The 18819-nt window shown below is 50.8% G+C and overlaps 1 protein-coding gene across 1 annotated transcript in view; it reads left to right on the forward strand.

The window, feature by feature from the left end:
* TRAP1 (TNF receptor associated protein 1) overlaps nt 1-18819 on the forward strand; it is a 427467-nt gene that overhangs the window by 357199 nt on the left and 51449 nt on the right. Inside the window, exon 2 of the mRNA XM_050774272.1 lies at nt 11447-11573. Coding sequence (XP_050630229.1) covers nt 11486-11573 — 88 coding nt within the window. The 5' untranslated portion in view covers nt 11447-11485. The remainder of the gene's footprint in view (nt 1-11446; nt 11574-18819) is intronic.

The following is an 18819-nucleotide window of genomic DNA, read 5'->3' on the forward strand; positions in this document are numbered from 1 at the left end:
AAAAAGAAAAAGAAAATTGCAGATGATTAGTGGAGTTTTTCTCCACAGAGCATGTGTTTGATGCTATCTTTGAAATTCTAGCATGTTAAAAACACAGAATGAGCTGTCCCTGGATAATGTGCTATGGACAGGCTTCTGCTTCTAAGATGTCAAGTTGGGCCGGGCACAGTGGCTCATGCCTGTAATCCCAGCACTCTGGGAGGCCAAGGTGGGCAGACTACTTGAGCTCAGGAGTTCACAGCCAGCCTGGGCAACATGGTGAAACCCCGTCTACTAAAATACAATAACTTAGCCGGGCGTGGCAGCATGCGCCTGTAGTCCCAGCTACTCGGGAGGCTGAGGCAGGAGAATTGCTTGAACCTGGGAGGCGGAGTTTGCAGTGACTGAGATCACGCCGCTGCACTCCAGCCTGGGTGATAGAGCAAGACTCCAACTTTAAAAAAAAAAAAAAAAGATCTCACGTTGAAGACATGTAACTGTCTTCCTTTTTTCTTTTTGAGACAGTGTCTGTCTCCCTCTGTCACCCTGGCTGGAGTGCGGTGGCATGATCTCGGCTCACTGCAACCTCTGCCTTCCGGATTCAAGTGATTCTCCTATCTCAGCCTCCCAAATAACTGGGACTAGAGGCATGTGCCACCATGCCCAGCTAATTTTCGTATTTTTAGTAGAGTCAGGGTTTCGCCATGTTGGCCAGGCTGGGTCTTGAACTCCCGACCTCAAGTGAGCCACCCACCTTGGCCTCCCAAAGTGCTGGGATTACAGGCGTGAGCAACCATGCCCGGTCCTTTTGATTACTATAAAATGGAACCAAAAATTGTATTCGAACCAAAACATGCTTTGAGCATTGCATGGCAAAATAAACTGTTTTAAAAAAAGAAAAACACCTTCTCATTAAGGAGATGATTGCACGTTGGTGGCCATTTTGCTACCAGGAAGTTCTTAGCACAGGACAGTGTGTTCCAGGAAGCAGAGGCTGTACCCACAGTGCCGTAACAGATGGGCAGGGGCATGCAGGCGTGAGAATAACTTCATCTCAGACCATGAAGGCATCACAGCCTCATGGACATATGGATTTTATGTGTTAAGTTCACATTAGTTACTTGTATACATTTCATAATAAATAGTCAGAGGTGGGAAACACAGGTCCCTTATAAGATACTGAAGGAATTTAAGTGAATGTAATGTCCAGACTAGCAAAGTAGACGCTGAGGAACTTTGATGAGTAGATGACAATGTTTTGCAGTTGATCTAAATTGTGCATAAAACGGTGCTTTTGACATGCTCACATCTTTTTATAGAGGATTTACAGGAATTTTTTGGCTATGAGACCACTGTTAAATCAACTCATCAGACAGAAAAGTTCAATGGGAGCTAATATCTATAAAACACCTCAACTAAGAAAGTATTGCATGAAGAAAAAAAAAAAGGGCCAGGCGCAGTGGCTCACACCTATAACCCCAACACTTTGGGAGGCTGATCCGGGCGGATCACCTGGAGGCCAGGAGTTTGAGACCAGCCTGGCCAACATGGTGAAACCCTGTCTCTACAAAAAATACAAAAATTAGCCAAGTGTGGCAGCACATGCTTGTAATCCCAGCTACTCGGGAGGCTGAGACACAATCGCTTGAAACAGGGAGGCAGAGGTTGCAGTGAGCCAAGATTGCACCACTGCACTCCAGCCTGGACGACAGAGTAAGACTGTCTCAAAAAATAATAATAATGAAATAGATACAGCTGGGTGCAGTGGCTCACACCTGTAATCCCAACACTTTGGGAGGCTGAGGCAGGCGGATCACAAGGTCAGGAGATAAAGACCATCCTGGCTAACACAGTGAAACCCCATCTCTACTAAAAAAATACAAAAAATTAGCCGGGTGTGGTGGTGGGCCCCTGTAGTCCCAGCTACACAGGAGGCTGAGGCAGGAGAATGGCGGGAACCCGGGAGGCGGAGCTTGCAGTGAACAGAGATGTGCCACTGCATTCCAGCCTGGGCGACAGAGCGAGACTCCGTGTCCAAAAAAAAAAGAAATAGATACAAGAAAGTATTGCATGGCCCAGGCACAGAGGCTCATGCCTATAATCCCAGCACTTTGGAAGACCAAGCTGGGAGGATTGCCAGAGGCCAGAAGTTGGAGACCAGCCTGGGAACATAGCAAGACCCCTGCCTCTATACACACACACACACACATAAAATTTTGAGACACAGTTTCACTCTGTTGCCCAGGCTGGAGTGGAGTGGCATGATCTCGGCTCACTGAAGCATCCACCTCCCAGGTTTTTGCGTGTGTTTGTTTGTTTGTTTTTGAGACGGAGTCTCACTCTATCGCCTAGGCTGGAGTGCAGTGGCGCAATCTCGGCTCACTGCAACCTCTGCCTCCCGGGTTCAAGTGGTTCTCCTGCCTCAGCCTCCCAAGTAGCTGGGATTACAGGCGCCCGCCACCACGCCTAACTAATTTTTTTGTATTTTTAGTGGAGATGGGGTTTCACCGTGTTGTCCAGGCTGGTCTTGAACTCCTGACCTTAGGTGATCCACCCACATCGGCCTCCCAAAGTGCTAGGATTACAGGCGTGAGCCACTGCACCCAGCCGACCTCCGGGGTTTAAGCAATTCTCCTGCCTCAGCCTCCTGAGTAACTGGGATTAGAGGCCCCTGCCACCAGGCCTGGCTAATTTTTGTATGTTTAGTAGATACAAGGTTTCACCATGTTGGCCAGACTGGTCTTGAACTCCTGACCTCAAGTGATCCTCCTGCGTTGGCTTCCCAAAGTGCTGAGATTACAGGCTTGAGCCACCACACCCAGCCTATAAAATTTTTTAAAAGAATTAGCCAGTCATGATGCCACACACCTGTAGTCCCAGCTAAGGAAGAGGCTGAGGTGTGAGGATTGCTTGAGCCCAGTAGGTTGAGGCTGCAATGAGCTACCATCGCACCACTGCACTCCAGCCTGGGCAACAGAGCAAGACCCTGTCTCTTAAAAAAAGATCCCAGCACTTTGGGAGGCCAAGGCGGGCAGATCACGAGATCAGGAGGTCAAGACCAGCCTGGCCAATATAGTGAAACCCTGTCTCTACTAACAATACAAAAATCAGTGGCACATGCCTGTAGTCCCAGCTACTTTGGAGGCTGAGGCAGGAGAATCACTTGAACCCAGGAGGTGGAGGTTGCAGTGAGCCGAGATCGCACCACTGCACTCCAGCCTGAGCAACAGAGTGAGACTTCATTTAAAAAAAAAACATAAAAAGAAAATGAGAGAGAGGAAAAGGCTGGGCACGGTAGCTTATACCTGTAATCCCAGCACTTTGGGAGGCCAACGCAGGCAGATTACCTGACATCAGGACTTTGAGACAAGCCTGGCCAACATGGCAAAACCCTGTCTCTACTAAAAATACGAAAATTAGCCAGGTATGGTGGCGTGCACCTGTGGTCCCAGCTACTTGGGATGCTGAGGTAGGAGAACTGCTTGAACCCACAAGGCAGAGGTTGCAGTGAGCTGAGATCACACCACTGCTCTCCAGCCTGGGTGACAGAGCGAGATTCTGTCTCAAAAAAACAGAAGACAGGCTGGGCATGGTGGCTCACGCCTGTAATCCCAGCACATTGGGAGGCTGAGGCAGGTAGATCACGAGGTCAGGAGATTGAGACCATCCTGGCTAACATGGTGAAACCCCATCTCAACCAAAAATACAAAAAAATTAGCCAGGCGTGGTGGCGAGCACCTGTAGTCCCAGCTACTTAGGAGGCTGAGGGAAGAGAATGGCGTGAACCCCAGAGGCAGAGCTTGCAGTGAGCCAAGATCGCGCCACTGCACTCCAGCCTGGGCGATCCAGCCTGGGCGACAGAACCAGATTCCATCTCAAAAAAAAAAAAAAAAAAAAAAGTTGTAAGTATTACAGATATTTTTAAGGAGATTAGGAAGAGACTCGGACAGAGAAGATTATAAAGGTTGAGCTGTGGCTCTGTGAGGCTGAGGGGATTGACAAAGGAACACCACCCAGCCAGGAGTCCTGGGCCTGGAGTAAGGGCCTCGGCATCAACTTTAATTGAGTTCCCAAATTCTGCCTTCCTCCTGTGGGTAAGAAAGTGAAGAGATGGGAAAATACGGCATGTGACGAATGCTGTTTACATGTATTCTTGTAGGAAAACAGAGGTGGTTAAGAAACCATCAAGTTCACAGAGCAGCGAGGGACAGAGAGGGTGCCAGTCCTTAACCCTCTACTGGAAAACTGTCCTACACGTCCGCCTCTCCTCTCTCCACACGTTCACCTCGGACTCACTTTGGGGTGCCTTGGGAAAGCGAGGAATTTATAATGCACCTACGTAGCCCGCGAGCATCGTGGCGGCAGTAAGCGGTAACCAAGGCCTTACAGAGGCCTGGTGGGGATCGGCTTGCCTGTGTTGGACTGCCCACTGGTTAACTTTGGCATTGGAGAAAAAGAAACGTTGACAGTCCTCATGCTGGGCACCCCTAGTGTCCACAGCGCCAAGCTCCTGGTGTGGGTGACGCTGATCCATCCCCACCCAGTGCATGGAAGGGAACTGAGTGACGAGCAGGCTTTATCATCTCTGATCTGGAGTCCCCATGGCTCCAGACTAGCAGCAAGAAATAGTTTTCTTGGTCAGGCGCGGTGGCTCACGCCTATAATCCCAGCAGTTTGGGAGGCTGAGGTAGGCGGATAACTAGAGGTCAGGAGTTCCAGACCAGCCTGGCCAATGTGATAAAACCTTATCTCGGCCGGGCGCGGTGGCTTACGCCTGTAATCCCAGCGCTTTGGGAGGCCGAGATGGGCGGATCACGAGGTCAGGAGATCGAGACCATCCTGGCTAACACGGTAAAACCCCGTCTCTACTAAAAATACAAAAATTAGCCGGGCGCGGTGGCGGGCGCCTGTAGTCCCATCCACACGGGAGGCTGAGGCAGGAGAATGGCGTGAACCCGGGAGGCGGAGCTTGCAGTGAGTGGAGATTGCACCACCGCACTCCAGCCTGGGCGACAGAGCGAGAGTCTGTCTCAAAAAAAAAAAAAAAAAAAAACAAAAACAAAAACAAATAAAACCTTATCTCTACTAAAAATACACAAATTAGCCAGTCGTGGTGCCTGTAGTCCCAGCTACACGGGCGACTGAGGTGGGAGAATTGCTTGAACCCGGGAGGCAGAGGTTGCAGTGAGCCGAGACTGTGTCACTGTACTCCAGCCCGGGCGACAGAAGGAGACTCCATCTCGAAAAAAGAAAAAAAAGGACGTGGCACCCAGTGGCAGCCTCAGGTCCTCTGCAACAGGATAGGAGTCTCGGCAGAGCTAAGGCTGAGAAACACCAGGGGCAGCCAACAGTCCCTGCAGTGGGCTTGAAACCTGAAGTTACCGGAAGGCGTTCCCTGACCATGTTGCTTGCCCCTGGAGAATACAGAGGTGCTAGGAGATGTCCTTCCTGTTCACTTGTGACAAGTGCAGGTTGTGAGGGAAATTGAAAAGGGAATCAAGTCATGCTTGCTTTTCAAAGACATAATTAGGGATGCCTAGCATTCCCGACCAATCACCCAGGTGAGGTGGAACACGTTTCCACCATCCTTCACGTTTCATGAGCTGCAGGGCCAAGGCTGTGCAGGCCAGCGTGGCACCACCATAAAGTGATGGGGCTAACAGGGGCGATGGACAACATCCCCCTTCACCTCATGCCTGGGGGAGTTGGCTTCTTCAAGGCCAGACATCAGGAAAGATAGCAGATGGTCCGCATTTCCACCTGCCCGAAGTGCTGTCCTCCATCCATGCCCCAGGGACCAGCTTGAGAACCGGGACTGAGGGGCTCTGTTTACACCCAAGGAGACCCCGGGATAGCAGGCGCTGCTCAGGACACCAACCTTCTGGAATCCAGGCCCACGGCACCCAGGTAAAGGAGCAGTCTTGAGGTGGCAGGGTGGGGTGGTGGGGACAGAGCCACCAGGCAGCCACACCAGCCAGGAGGGGGCCTTGCAGAGCTGCCCAAGTGGCCTGTGCAATTCCCCTGGGCACATAGGACTGAGCTGCCCTTTCACTCTGTTTTCTCTCAGGCCAGACCAATCCTCACTTGTTTTTTATTTATTTATTTATTTATTTTTGAGACAAGAGTCTTGCTCTGTTGCCCAGGCTGGAGTGCAGTGGTGTGATCACCACTCACTGCAGCCTCAACCTCCTGGGCAAAAGCGATGCTCACACCTCAGCCTCCCAAGTATCTGGGACTACAGGCACCACCACACCTGGCTAATTTTTGTATTTTTTGTAGAGACAGCATTTTGCCATGTTGCCCAGGCTGGTCTTGAACTCCTGGACTCAACAGATTTCCCTGCCTTGGCCTTGGAAAGTGCTGGGATTGCAGGAGTGAGCCACCATGCCTGGCTCACCTGGCTAGTATTTGTGTTTTTTGCAGAGTCAGGGTCTCTCCTGGCTTCTTTATTTGATTTTATTATTTTATTTTTTTGAGACAGAGTCTTGCTCGATCACCAGGCTGGAGGGCAATGGCACAATCTTGGCTCACTGCAACCTCCACCTCCCAGGTTCAAGTGATTCTCCTGCCTCAGCCTCCCGAGTAGCTGGGATTACGGGCATGCACCACTATGCCTGGCTGATTTTTATATTTTTAGTAGAGACGGGGTTTCACCATGTTGGCCAGGCTGGCCTCGAACTCCTGACCTCAAGTGATCCGCCCACCTTGGCCTCCCAAAATGCCGGGATTATAGGTGTGAGCCACCTCACCCGGCCACTTCCTTCCTTTTTTTGGCTGAGTAATATTCCATTGTATGAACAGACCACATTTTGCTGATCCATTCATCTGTCCATGGATACCTGAGTTGCTTCCACATTTTGGCTATTGTGAATAAAGCACCGGGCATTTGTCACGGCCCTCAGCTGTCCCCAGTGGAAGGCAGGGACTTTGTATGGCAGCCTCATACTGGCCATAGAGGTGGGCAGGAGACTTGGGGATTCTTCCCTTTCCCTCCAAAAGCAACTCCCGGTCATTCTCCACTAATTCAAGTATGTCTGCGTGTAAACATGTTTTCCTCTTTCTAGATTATTGGTTTACGCAGAGGCTGAAATCTGTGTGTGGCCATCTTAGGGCACGCCTTGGATCCCTCAGTACCTTAAAAAGCCACAGGTCGGGCAGGGCGCCATGGCTCACGCCTATAATCCCAGCACTTTGGGAAGCCGAGGCGGGCGGATCACGAGGTCAGGAGATCAAGACCATCCTGGCTAACACGGTGAAACCTCGTCTCTATTAAAAATACAAAAATAAATTAGCCAGGCGTGGTGGCGGGCGCATGTAGTCCCAGCTACTCAGGAGGCTGAGGCAGGAGAATGGCGTGAACCCGGGAAGTGCAACTTGCAGTGAGTCAAGATCGCACCACTGTACTCCAGCCTGGGTGACAGAGCAAGACTCCATCTCAAAAAAAAAAAAAGATGATTTCCTGAATGTGGCGAAAAAGGGATGAAATGTGAAGCCAAGACGCCCCCCAACCTTGCCCACATTCCCTGGGCATATGCTGGAAAGGGCTCTGCCTGGAGCGTGGTGATGGGGAACACAGGCAGGCCCATGCAGGCCTACAGGAGGAGGCAGGAGTCTGGAAATGATTCTAAGGGCATGCATGTGTGTTGGCAGGGGGATCATTGGAGGATCTGAGAGACGGAGTATGATCTGGCTGCCGTGGAGGATGGGAGGCTGTGAGAGTGGAAGCAGGGGCCTGTCGTGGCTGCTGGAGTGGTCCAGGTGAGAGGACCCTGCTCTTCCACCCAAATCTGCCCACCCTCTTTCTGTTCCCCTTCTCAATTGCTTAAGCTGGGAACTTGCCACTTTCCACCTGGAAGCATTTCCTGACACATCCTCTTCCAACACCCAACTCTGTCCCGGCCCCTCTGGAGGTCACGCTCCTGGCTCCCGCGCTTCTCTGCAGCACCTGCCACGAGCTGGAGTCGCTATTTTTGTACAGTTATTGGAGTATGGCAGTGAATCTTCAGTGTGCCTCCCAATTACCTGGGAACCTCAGTGGAGCTGCCTGGGCCCTACTCTGGGACTGAGGAGGTGCTGGGAAATCAGCATGATGAGGTTGCAGCTGGGTTTGGACCAAATGTTAGACCAGGGTTTATGGTCTGAATCTCCAACTAGACTCTAACCTCCAGCAGGGTGTAAGGCAAAAATAAATTCTTTTTGTTGTTATTTGAGATGGAGTCTTGCTCTGTTACCCAGGCTGGAGTGCAGTGGCACGATCTTGGCTCACTGCAACCTCCGACTCCCAGGTTCAAGCAATTCTCTGCCTCAGCCTCCCAAGTAGCTGTGATTACAGGCACCCACCACCACACCTAGCTAATGTTTTGTTTGTTTGAGATGGTTGCTCCTGTTGCCCAGATTGGAGTGCAGTGGCGTGATCTCGGCTCACTGCAACCTCTGCCTCCCAGATTCAAGTGATTCTCCTGCCTCAGCCTCCCGAGTAGCTGGGATTATAGGCATGTGACACCACGCCCGGCTAATTTTGTATTTTTAGTGGAGATGGGGCTTCTCTATGTTGGTCAGGCTGGTCTCAAACTCCCGACCTCAGATGATCCGCCTGCCTCGGCCTCCCAAAGTACTGGGATTACAGGCGTGAGCCACCGTGCCCAGCTGGCAAAAATACATTGTAAGTCCCCAACCCACGGAATGGACCATTCCTCTCAGCCAAGGGGATTTCAAAGACACCTAAAAAACTAGTTCAGGCCATAATTGGAAGGAGGGGGTCGGTCATGCCTCGTTATACGCTCCTCCCCTTGGAAATGAGGCATAACTGACCAGCGTTAACATTATAAAGGAGTTTTTTTGTTTGTTTGTTTGTTTTTTGTTTTTTGAGACGGAATCTTGCTCTGTCACCCAGGCTGGAGTGGGAGTGCAGTGGTGCGATCTTGGCTCACTGCAATTTCTGCCTCCTGGGTTCAAGCGATTCTCCTGCCTCAGCCTCCCGAGTAGTCCCAGCTGTACCACAGGTGCACACCACCACTCCCAGGTAATTTTGTGTTTTTTTGAGACAGACCTTTACTCTTGTTGCCCAGGCTGGAGTGCAATGGCACGATATCAGCTCACCGCAACCTTCACCTCCTGGGTTCAAGCGATTCTCCTGCCTTAGCCTCCTGAGTAGCTGGGATTACAGGCATGCACCACCACGCTTGGCTAATTTTTTGTATTTTTAGTAGAGACGAAGTTTCTCCATGTTGGTCAGGCTGGTCTCGAACTCCCGACCTCAGGTGATCTGCCCGCTTCAGCCTCCCAAAGTGCTGGGATTACAGGTGTAAGCCTAATTTTTGTATCTCGGCCTAATTTTTGTATTTTTAGAAGAGATAGGGTTTTGCCATGTTGGCCAGGCTGGTTTCAACCTCCTGACCTCTAGTGATAAGACCACCTTGGCCTCCTAAAGTGCTGGGATTATATGCGTAAGCCACCACATCAGGCCACCTTTCCAAGTCTTTTTCTGATTCTGAAGAGATTGGCTGAGGGTCTAGGAACTTTTAACGGTCTGAATAGAAAACATCTGCAAAAACGTTTGTCATCTATTACCTGTAAGGGTGGGCATCTATGAGACTTCCTCTACATAATAAGAACCTTGGTCTCCACAACCTCTTGCTTTTATTTTTATATTTTGAGACAGGGTGTGGCTCTGTTGCCCAAGCTGGAGTTCAGTGGCATGAACTTGGCTCACTGCAACCTCTCCCTCCTGGGCTTAAGCAATCCACCCACCTTAGGCTCCCTTATAGCTGGGATTACAGGCCTCTGCCACCCACATCCAGTACAGGTATGTTTAGTACAGACAGGGTCTCACCATGTTGCCCACGCGGTCTCCAACTCCTGACCTCAAGCAATTCGACCACCTCGGCCTCCCAGTGTTGGGATTACAGGCGTGAGCCACCGTGCTCATGCCCACAACTTCTTATCTTCACTCAGACACTCTTTTCATTAATTCCAGGTCTGTAAAACTCTATTTTTTTTTTTTTTTTTTGAGATGGGGTCTCAGCTTTGTAGAACTCAACTTTGTATTTATTTATTTATTTACTTTTTTTTTTTTTTTTTTTTTTTGAGACGGAGTCTCGCTTTGTCGCCCAGGCTGGAGTGCAGTGGCCGGATCTCAGCTCACTGCAAGCTCCGCCTCCCGGGTTTACGCCATTCTCCTGCCTCAGCCTCCCGAGTAGCTGGGACTACAGGCGCCCACCACCTCGCCCGGCTAGTTTTTTGTATTTTTAGTAGAGACGGGGTTTCACCATATTAGCCAGGATGGTCTCGATCTCCTGACCTCGTGATCCGCCCGTCTCGGCCTCCCAAAGTGCTGGGATTTATTTATTTACTTTGAGACGGAGTCTCAGCTCTGTGGCCCAGGCTGCAGTGCAAGTGGCACGATCTCGGCTCACTGCAATCTCAACCTCCCGGGTTCAAGCTATTCTTCCGCCTCCACCTCCGCCTCCCCAGGAGCTGGGACGACAGGTGCCACCTTGCCCGGCTAATTTTTTGTATTTTAGTAGAGATGGGGTTTCACCATGTTGGCCAGGCTGGTCTCCTGACCTCAGACAATCCGTCCACATCAGCCTCCCAAAGTGCTAGGATTACAGGCGTGAGCCACCCCGCCGAGCCGGAACTCAACTCTTTGAACCAATTGCCAATCAGAAAATTTTTGAATCCACCTATGACCTCTAAGTATTTCACCCTTTGGGTTGTCCTGCCTTTGCATACAGAACCAACTTATGTCTTGCATGTATTGACTGATGTCTTATGTCTCCTTAAAATGTATAAAACCAAGCAAGCTGTAACCCAAACCACCTTGGGCACAAGTTCTCAGGACCTTTTGAGACTCTGCCTCCCTCCATGCACACTAATATTTGGCTCAGAATAAACTTCTAAATATTTTAGTTTGACTCTTCTCGACAAGGGCAAAAGAAGTGGAATACACGAATAACCGCAGTTTTCCTGGTGGCGTTGGTTACTGGGTTCACGTTTTGGTGTAGCCAGTCAAGCCTGGAATTCCCTTCCTCATTCGTTTTAGCTTTTTGGCCAGTCTTGGTTTGCAAGAGACTTGCAGAGGCCTATACGGATGGCCGGGATTCACAAAGGTCGCAGAGACGGGAACTGCTTCTTCCCCGACGCCACCTCCACACTCTCGCGTGGATACTGACATCCGCCCCGTTCCAGGAATGCGCACAGCTAGGCGCAGCCGACCAGCGTAGGCCGGGCGCGGCGGGGCCACCTCCCCCAGCTCCGCGCGCACGCCCCGTCGCCCTTGACAACGCGACCCAAGGTCACAGAGGCCCCGCCCCCAGGCTTACTGTCCACGCGAGGGGTCGTACCCCGCCACGCGCCAGAGCAGGCAGCTGCCCGGACAGCCCGGGGCCCGCTGTGACGTCACCGCCCCGCGCCCGAGGAAAGCCCCGCCCCGCGCGGCCTCGTCCCGCCCCGTCCCATCCTGTTTGGTCCCGCGTGGCTGTGCGCGGCGCTCTGGGAGGACGACATGGCGCGCGAGTTGCGGGCGCTGTTGCTGTGGGGCCGCCGCCTGCGGCCTCTGTTGCGGGCGCCGGCGCTGGCGGCCGTCCCGGGAGGTGAGGGCGGCCTGGCTGGACGGGCAGCGGGCGGGCCGGGCCACGGAGACTGCAGGGTCGTCCCTCCTAGGTGCTCCGGGGCGCGAGGCGCCGGCACCGGCACCTGCTTCACGGGCATGGGAGGTCCGGCGAGGCCCATCTCTGCAGGCGCGTTTCCTTTCGCTCCACTCCTCGCCAGCTCCGGCCGGGCTGCCTTTTTCTCGGCTGGACTCGTCTCGACACCGGCTTCTCCGAGCCTTGAAGGAGGTCGGGGCTTGGGGCGTCGCGGGGTCGGGCGGAGCGGCCGCGGGGTCGTCCCTCCTGGAGCTTCCGGTCCAATCAGGTAGCGCACGAGCTGGTGGAGCCGCTGCGGAGCGCGGAGTCTCTGCGGGTGCGTGTGGCGGGGAACGGACTCACTCGGGGTGATCGTGCGAGTTCCCTGGATGGTGCTTTACCCCTCCCCGCCCCTCAGTAGCGCACTGACTGTTCATTTGTTAAATCGTTCATTGGACGCACATGTGAGCGCCCGCTCAGTGCCCGGTGCAATACGGGTTCTGGGGACGCCGTAGTGAACAAAACCAACAGCAGTCACCCGGGTTTCCAGAGCAGGTGGACTCGATGTCGTTGATGCAGTTGTGTCCTCGGGGCCTGGAATAATGGATGCGCCAATAAAAGAGAGAATGACCCTAACCTCTGCTTTCCCAGTCCCCACTCGGAGGTAACAGCAGTGAACAGTTCTGTTCCTTTAGGGCTGTACACACTGTTACGCGTGTAAACATAAATGTCTACGTATAACTGTTTTCACTCTAAAAAGCCTAAACTATGTTTGCATTGTGGTACGTTATGCTCCAGAAAATTTTAACTCTCCCAGCATTGTTTCCACATCTTTTCAATTCAGTGTACACAGGTCCACGTGCTTTCCAGTGACCACACAGTATTCTGTATGATGGACTTGTCATTTGCTTAAACATTGTCCTATTAATGGACTCAATAAAGATTATTTCAGGTTTTAATTTTTATTACAATACTGCATAGAATGGATAAGTACTTAAATATTTGTCCACGTGCAGTATTTCTTTTTTTTTTTTTTTTTGAGACGGAGTCTCGCTCTGTCCCCCAGGCTGGAGTGCAGCGGCGCGATCTCAGCTCACTGCAAGCTCCGCCTCCCGAGTTCCTGCCTTTCTCCTGCCTCAGCCTCCCGAGTAGCTGGGACTGCAGGCGCCCGCCACCTCGCCCGGCTAGGTTTTTTTTTGTATTTTTTAGTAGAGACTGGGTTTCACCGGGTTAGCCAGGATGGTCTCGATCTCCTGACCTCGTGATCCGCCCGTCTCGGCCTCCCAAAGTGCTGGGATTACAGGCTTGAGCCAGTGCGCCCGGCTAATATTTCTTTAGCTTTATATAATTAGAGTTTTAGAATTGATGTTTCAGAGCCTATGCATTTTTGAAATGTTAGCGGATACTGCCAAATTGTCCAAGAAGGCATTATCAATTTATATGCCCATTAGCAGGCATCAAGACTGCCTATTACAAAGCAACGCTGAATATTATGTCTTTTCAAAACCAGTTGCGTATAAAAGCATACCTTGTGACAGGGCGCGGTGGCTCACGCCTGTATCCCAGCACTTTGGGAGGCTGAGGCGGGCAGATCAGGAGTTCACGACCAGCCTGGCCAACATGGTGAAACCCCATCTCTAATAAAAATACAAAAATTAACGGAGTGTGGTGGCACATGCCTGTAATCGCAGCCTCTGGGGAGGCCGAGGCCGGAGAATCACTTGAAACTGGGAGGCAGAGGTTGCAGTGAGCTGAGATTGCACCACTGCACTCCTGCCTGGGCGACGGAGTGAGACTCCATCTCAACAACAAAAATAATAATAATTTTCCCTCAGAATGTGATGCTGTTGCTTTCTTCTAGCACCGCTGTCTGATCAATTATTTATTTATTTATTTGTTTTTCTTGTCTTTATGAGGTGGGGTTTCACTACGTTGGCCAGGCTGGTCTCAAACACCTGACCTCAAGTGATCTGACGGCCTCGCCCCTCAAAGTGCTGGGATTGCAAGCGTGTGCCACTGTGCCCGGCCAACTGTCCTATTAATTTGGTTCTTGTTTCTTTTGTAGCTGACTCGGGTTTTTTCCTCCTTGGAGATTGAGGTTTTTTCTCTTTGTCGTTTGTGGTCTCGCGTCCACAGGTGTTTGTGATTTGTGGTCTGTATCATGCACTGTTGCTTCCATTTGGAAAATATGTCAGTTTTCAGCTCAGGGACATTTTAATTCTTATTTTTTTTTTTTTTTTTGAGACGGAGTCTCGCTCAGTCGCCCAGGCTGGAGTGCAGTGGCCGGATCTCAGCTCACTGCAAGCTCCGCCTCCCGGGTTCACGCCATTCTCCTGCCTCAGCCTCCCGAGTAGCTGGGACTACAGGCGCCCGCCACCTCGCCCGGCTAGTTTTTTGTGTTTTTTAGTAGAGACGGGGTTTCACCGTGTCAGCCAGGATGGTCTCGATCTCCTGACCTCGTGATCCGCCCGTCTCGGCCTCCCAAAGTGCTGGGATTACAGGCTTGAGCCATCGTGCCCGGCCAACCAACCTGTTTTTTTAATTTCCACCGTCACTTCTTAAGTTAAAATGAATTCCAGATGGGCCATAGAAGTAAAAATAAAAGCTAAAAGTACTGAAAGAAAACATGAAATATTTAATAACTTTATTGACATATATAGGTCAGGAGTTCGAGACCAGCCTGGTCAATATGGTGAAACCCCATCTCTACTAAAAATACAAAAAAATTAGTTGGGCGTGGTGGCGGGCGCCTGTAGTTCCAGCTACTCGGGAGGCTGAGGCAGGAGAATTGCTTGAACCCAGGAGGCGGAGGTTGCGGTGAGTAGAAGCTGCACCACTGCACTCCAGCCTGGGCGACAGAGCGACAATCTGTCTTGGAAAAAAAAAAAAAAAGACAAATAAGATATTCTGAGGACAGGTGACTGGGCCTGGCAGTGTCAGGGGTCAGTGAGGCCTGAAAGGGTAAGAGGGCTGAGCTCACGGGTGACTGAGGTAGTGCAGTATGGGCGAGAGGATTCCACAGATACAAGACGTACACATGTGAGGCCAGGCACAGGCTAGAACCTGGAAACACTTTCCCAAGAGAAAAAAAATTCAAGAAGTCTGGATTTTCTATATAGGTAGATCTGCCTAAACCATTATTTCTCCCCTGTTGCACAAGACAAGTATTGTCTTAGCTAAATTCACTCATCATTCAATCAATCCAAACAATTTACCTGCCCACTCATCCACACAGGTGACAATGGCAAGGGCATCTGCAACACAGAAGGCTGCCAAGAACACGTTCCATTTCTTAGACTCAGGCAGAGGAATGCCTGAACCACTGCACCAGGAGGAGGAGAGGACAGAGATGATTAAGAAAGAGATAAAGGGCCGGGCGCGGTGGCTCACGCCAGTAATCCCAGCACTTTGGGAGGCCGAGACAGGCGGACCACGAGGTCAGGAGATAGAGACCATCCTGGCTGACACGGTGAAACCCTCTCTCTACTAAAAATACAAAAAATTAGCCGGGCATGGTGGCGGGCGCCTGTAGTCCCAGCTACTCCAAAGACTGAGGCAGGAGAATAGCGTGAACCCAGGAGGCAGAGCTTGCAGTGAGCCGAGATTGCGCCACTGCACTCCAGCCTGAGAGACAGAGCAAGACTCCATCTAAAAAAAAAAAAAAAGGCCGGGTGCGGTGGCTCAAGCCTGTAATCCCAGCACTTTGGGAGGCCGAGACGGGCGGATCACGAGGTCAGGAGATCGAGACCATCCTGGCGAACACGGTGAAACCCCGTCTCTACTAAAAAATACAAAAAACTAGCTGGGCGAGGTGGCGGGCACCTGTAGTCCCAGCTACTCGGGAGGCTGAGGCAAGAGAATGGCGTAAACCCGGGAGGCGGAGCTTGCAGTGAGCTGAGATCCAGCCACTGCACTCCAGCCTGGGCGACAGAGCCAGACTCCATCTCAAAAAAAAAAAAAAAAAAAAAAAAAACAGGTTGGTCTTGCTATGTTGCCCAGGCTGGTCTAGAACTCCTACTGGCCTCAAGTGATCCTCCCAACTTGGCCTTCGAAAGCACTGGGGTTACAAACATGAGCCCCTGTGCCCTGCTGGAAATGAATTTAAATTCTTTTTCATTTTTACTTTTTGAGAGTTGGGGGGTCTCACTATGTTACCTAGGCTGGCCTCCAACTCCTGAGCTCGAGGGATCCTCCTCCTGCCTGATCTCCCTCCCAAAGTGCTGGGCTTACAGGTGTGAGCAGCCATGCTTGGTCTGGAAATTTATGTTAATAGTGTAGCTTTATATTAATGTTCTTTAATATTTGATAGTATTTCCTCTTTTTTTTCAAAATTTCCTTGGCTATTTATGTACACTTAACTTTTCCATATGAATTTTAGAATGAGAATAGTTTAAAAATGTGTTTGAGATTTTGTAAATGTGTTTGTTTCTGGTAAGTTTGTAAGTGTTTTTTATAATGCAATGTTTTGTTTTGAGACAGAGTCTCACTCTCGCCTAGGCTGGAGTGCAGAGACGTGATCTCAGCTCAGTGAACCTCCGCCTCCCAGGTTCAAGCAGTTGGTCTCCCAAGTAACTAGGATTACAGGTGTGCACCCCCATGCCCAGCTAATGTTTGTATTTTTAGTAGAGACGGGGTTTCACCATGTTGGCCAGGCTGGTCTCAAACTCCTGACCTCTGCTGATCCGCCTGTCTTGGCCTCCCAAAGTGCTGAGATTACAGGCATGAGCCACCTCGCCTGGCCTGTAATGTTAACTTTTGTAAATAGTTTTATAAGTAGGGTATTTTGTAGATAGACTATTGATATATATAGTCCAATATGCAAACGATACAGAGGTATGTCTGATGAAAAGCCCATCTCCCACTGACATGCCTCAGACACCAGCCCTCCTGGTGGAAAGTCCATTAGCCAGTTTTTGGGTGTCCTTGCAGAGATCTGCCTGGCATATGAGAATAGCTATGCATGCGCGCATCACATAAACATTATGTATATGCATTTGAACAGCATGGTAATGTGTGCAAACCGCTGTTCTACCTCGTTTTTTTTCTTTGTGTTAGAGGTAATTCAGCATCAGCACACGTTACACAGCGTTGCCCCATTTCTCTCTGATGCTTTCCAAGTGTTAGGTAATGTCTGTAGTTTACTTACTAGCCTTCTGCCTGTGAATGTGTAGTGTATGTAACAGTCTTAAGCGGGTTATTTAATGACAGTCCTTGGCCCTAGTAGTGTTTCAAAGTTTTCTTAAAGATCTTGCCAAAGAAGAAAAAAAGGAAAGATTTTGCAGCTTTCTCGGTGAATGCATTATGCATTCTTAATTGTTTAGTTTTTGTTCCTGGGGTCTCATGTCATATTTTCTAACTAGTTTTCTGTATATAGGATGGCTGTTGAGTTTTGTATTCTACCATCTTACTGAATGCTTTTTTTTTTTTTTTTTTTTTTTGAGATGGAGTTTCACTCTTGTTCCCCAGGCTGGAATGCAGTGGCACCATCTCGGCTCACCACAACATCTGCCTCCCGGGTTCAAGCGATTCTCCTGCCTCGGCCTCCCAAGTAGCTGGGATTACAGGCACGCGCCACCACGCCTGGCTAATTTTTTTTTTTTTTTTCTTTTCAGAGACAGAGTCTCGCTCTGTCGCCCAGGCTGGAGTGCAGTGGCCGGATCTCAGCTCACTGCAAGCTCCGCCTCCCGGGTTCACGCCATTCTCTTGCCTCAGCCTCCCGAGTAGCTGGAACTACAGGCGCCCGCCACCTCGCCCGGCTAGTTTTTTGTATTTTTTAGTAGAGACGGGGTTTCACCGGGTTAGCCAGGATGGTCTCGATCTCCTGACCTCGTGATCCGCCCGTCTCGACCTCCCAAAGTGCTGGGATTACAGGCTTGAGCCACCGCGCCCGGCCTTTTTTTTTTTTTTTGAGACGGAGTCTCACTCTGTCGCCCGGGCTGGAGTGCAGTGGCACGATCTCAGCTCACTGCAAGCTCCACCTCCCGGGTTTACGCCATTCTCCTGCCTCAGCCTCCTGTGTAGCTGGGACTACAGGCGCCCGCCACCTCGCCCGGCTAGTTTTTTGTATTTTTTAGTAGAGGCGGGGTTTCACCGTGTTAGCCAGGATGGTCTCAATCTCCTGACCTCGTGATCCGCCTGTCTCGGCCTCCCAAAGTGCTGGGATTACAGGCTTGAGCCACCGCGCCCGGCCACTAATTTTGTATCTTTAGTAGAGATGGAGTTTCTCCATGTTGGTCAGGCTGGTCTCAAACTCCCGACCTCAGGCGATCTGCCCATCTCAGCCTCCCAAAGTTCTGGAATTACAGGCATGAGCCACTGCACCCAGCTTTTCTTATTTCTTTTAAAGACAGGGTCTCGCTTTGTCACCCAGGCTAGAGTGCAGTGGTATGATCTCAGCTCACTGCAGCCTTTACCCTCTGGGCTCAAGTGATGCTTCCGCCTCAAGTACCCAAGTAGCTGGAACTACAGGTGTGTGCCACCATGTCCACCTAAGTTTTTGCATTTTGGGTAGGGACGGGGTTTCACCAGTTTGCCCAGGCTGGTCTCAAACTCCTGGGCTCAAATGATCTGCCTGCCTCAGCCTCCTAGAGTGCTGGGATTACAGGTTTGAGCCACTGTACTAGGCCTTATTCTTTAAAATAATCTCCCTCTTGAAAAATGAAAGTCTTGGCCGGGCGCAGTGGCTCAAGCCTGTAATCCCAGCATTTTGGGAGGCCGAGGCGGGTGGATCACGAGGTCAGGAGATCGAGACTATCCTGGCTAACATGGTGAAACCCCGTCTCTACTAAAAATACAAAAAACTAGCCGGGCGTGGTGGCGGGCGCCTGTAGTCTCAGCTACTTGGGAGGCTCAGGCGGGAGAATGGCGTGAACCCGGGAGGCGGAGCTTGCAGTGAGCCGAGATCACACCACTGCACTCCAGCCTGGGAGACACAGCGAGACTCCGTCTCAAAAAAAAAAAAAAAAAAAAAGAAAAATGAAAGTCTTTTCTCAAAAAACTTCTTCCCAGGTCTGTGAGGCAGCACAGTGGCCCCATCTGGCTCTCATCTTGTACCTCGTCCTTGTTTGCCTCGAGCATAGGACCTTCTCTGTGTTCGTGCCTCAGGACCCCTCCCTCTGTCGCTGGGTCCACTTAGCCTGGTCATTGGGCCTTGGCTCCTGAGAGGCCCTTAGACTGAATTCCTCATCCGATGTGTCCATACCAGCTTTCACGT

This window comes from Macaca thibetana, chromosome 20 (assembly GCF_024542745.1).
Source record: "Macaca thibetana thibetana isolate TM-01 chromosome 20, ASM2454274v1, whole genome shotgun sequence".
NCBI classification, from domain to species: domain Eukaryota; kingdom Metazoa; phylum Chordata; class Mammalia; order Primates; family Cercopithecidae; genus Macaca; species Macaca thibetana.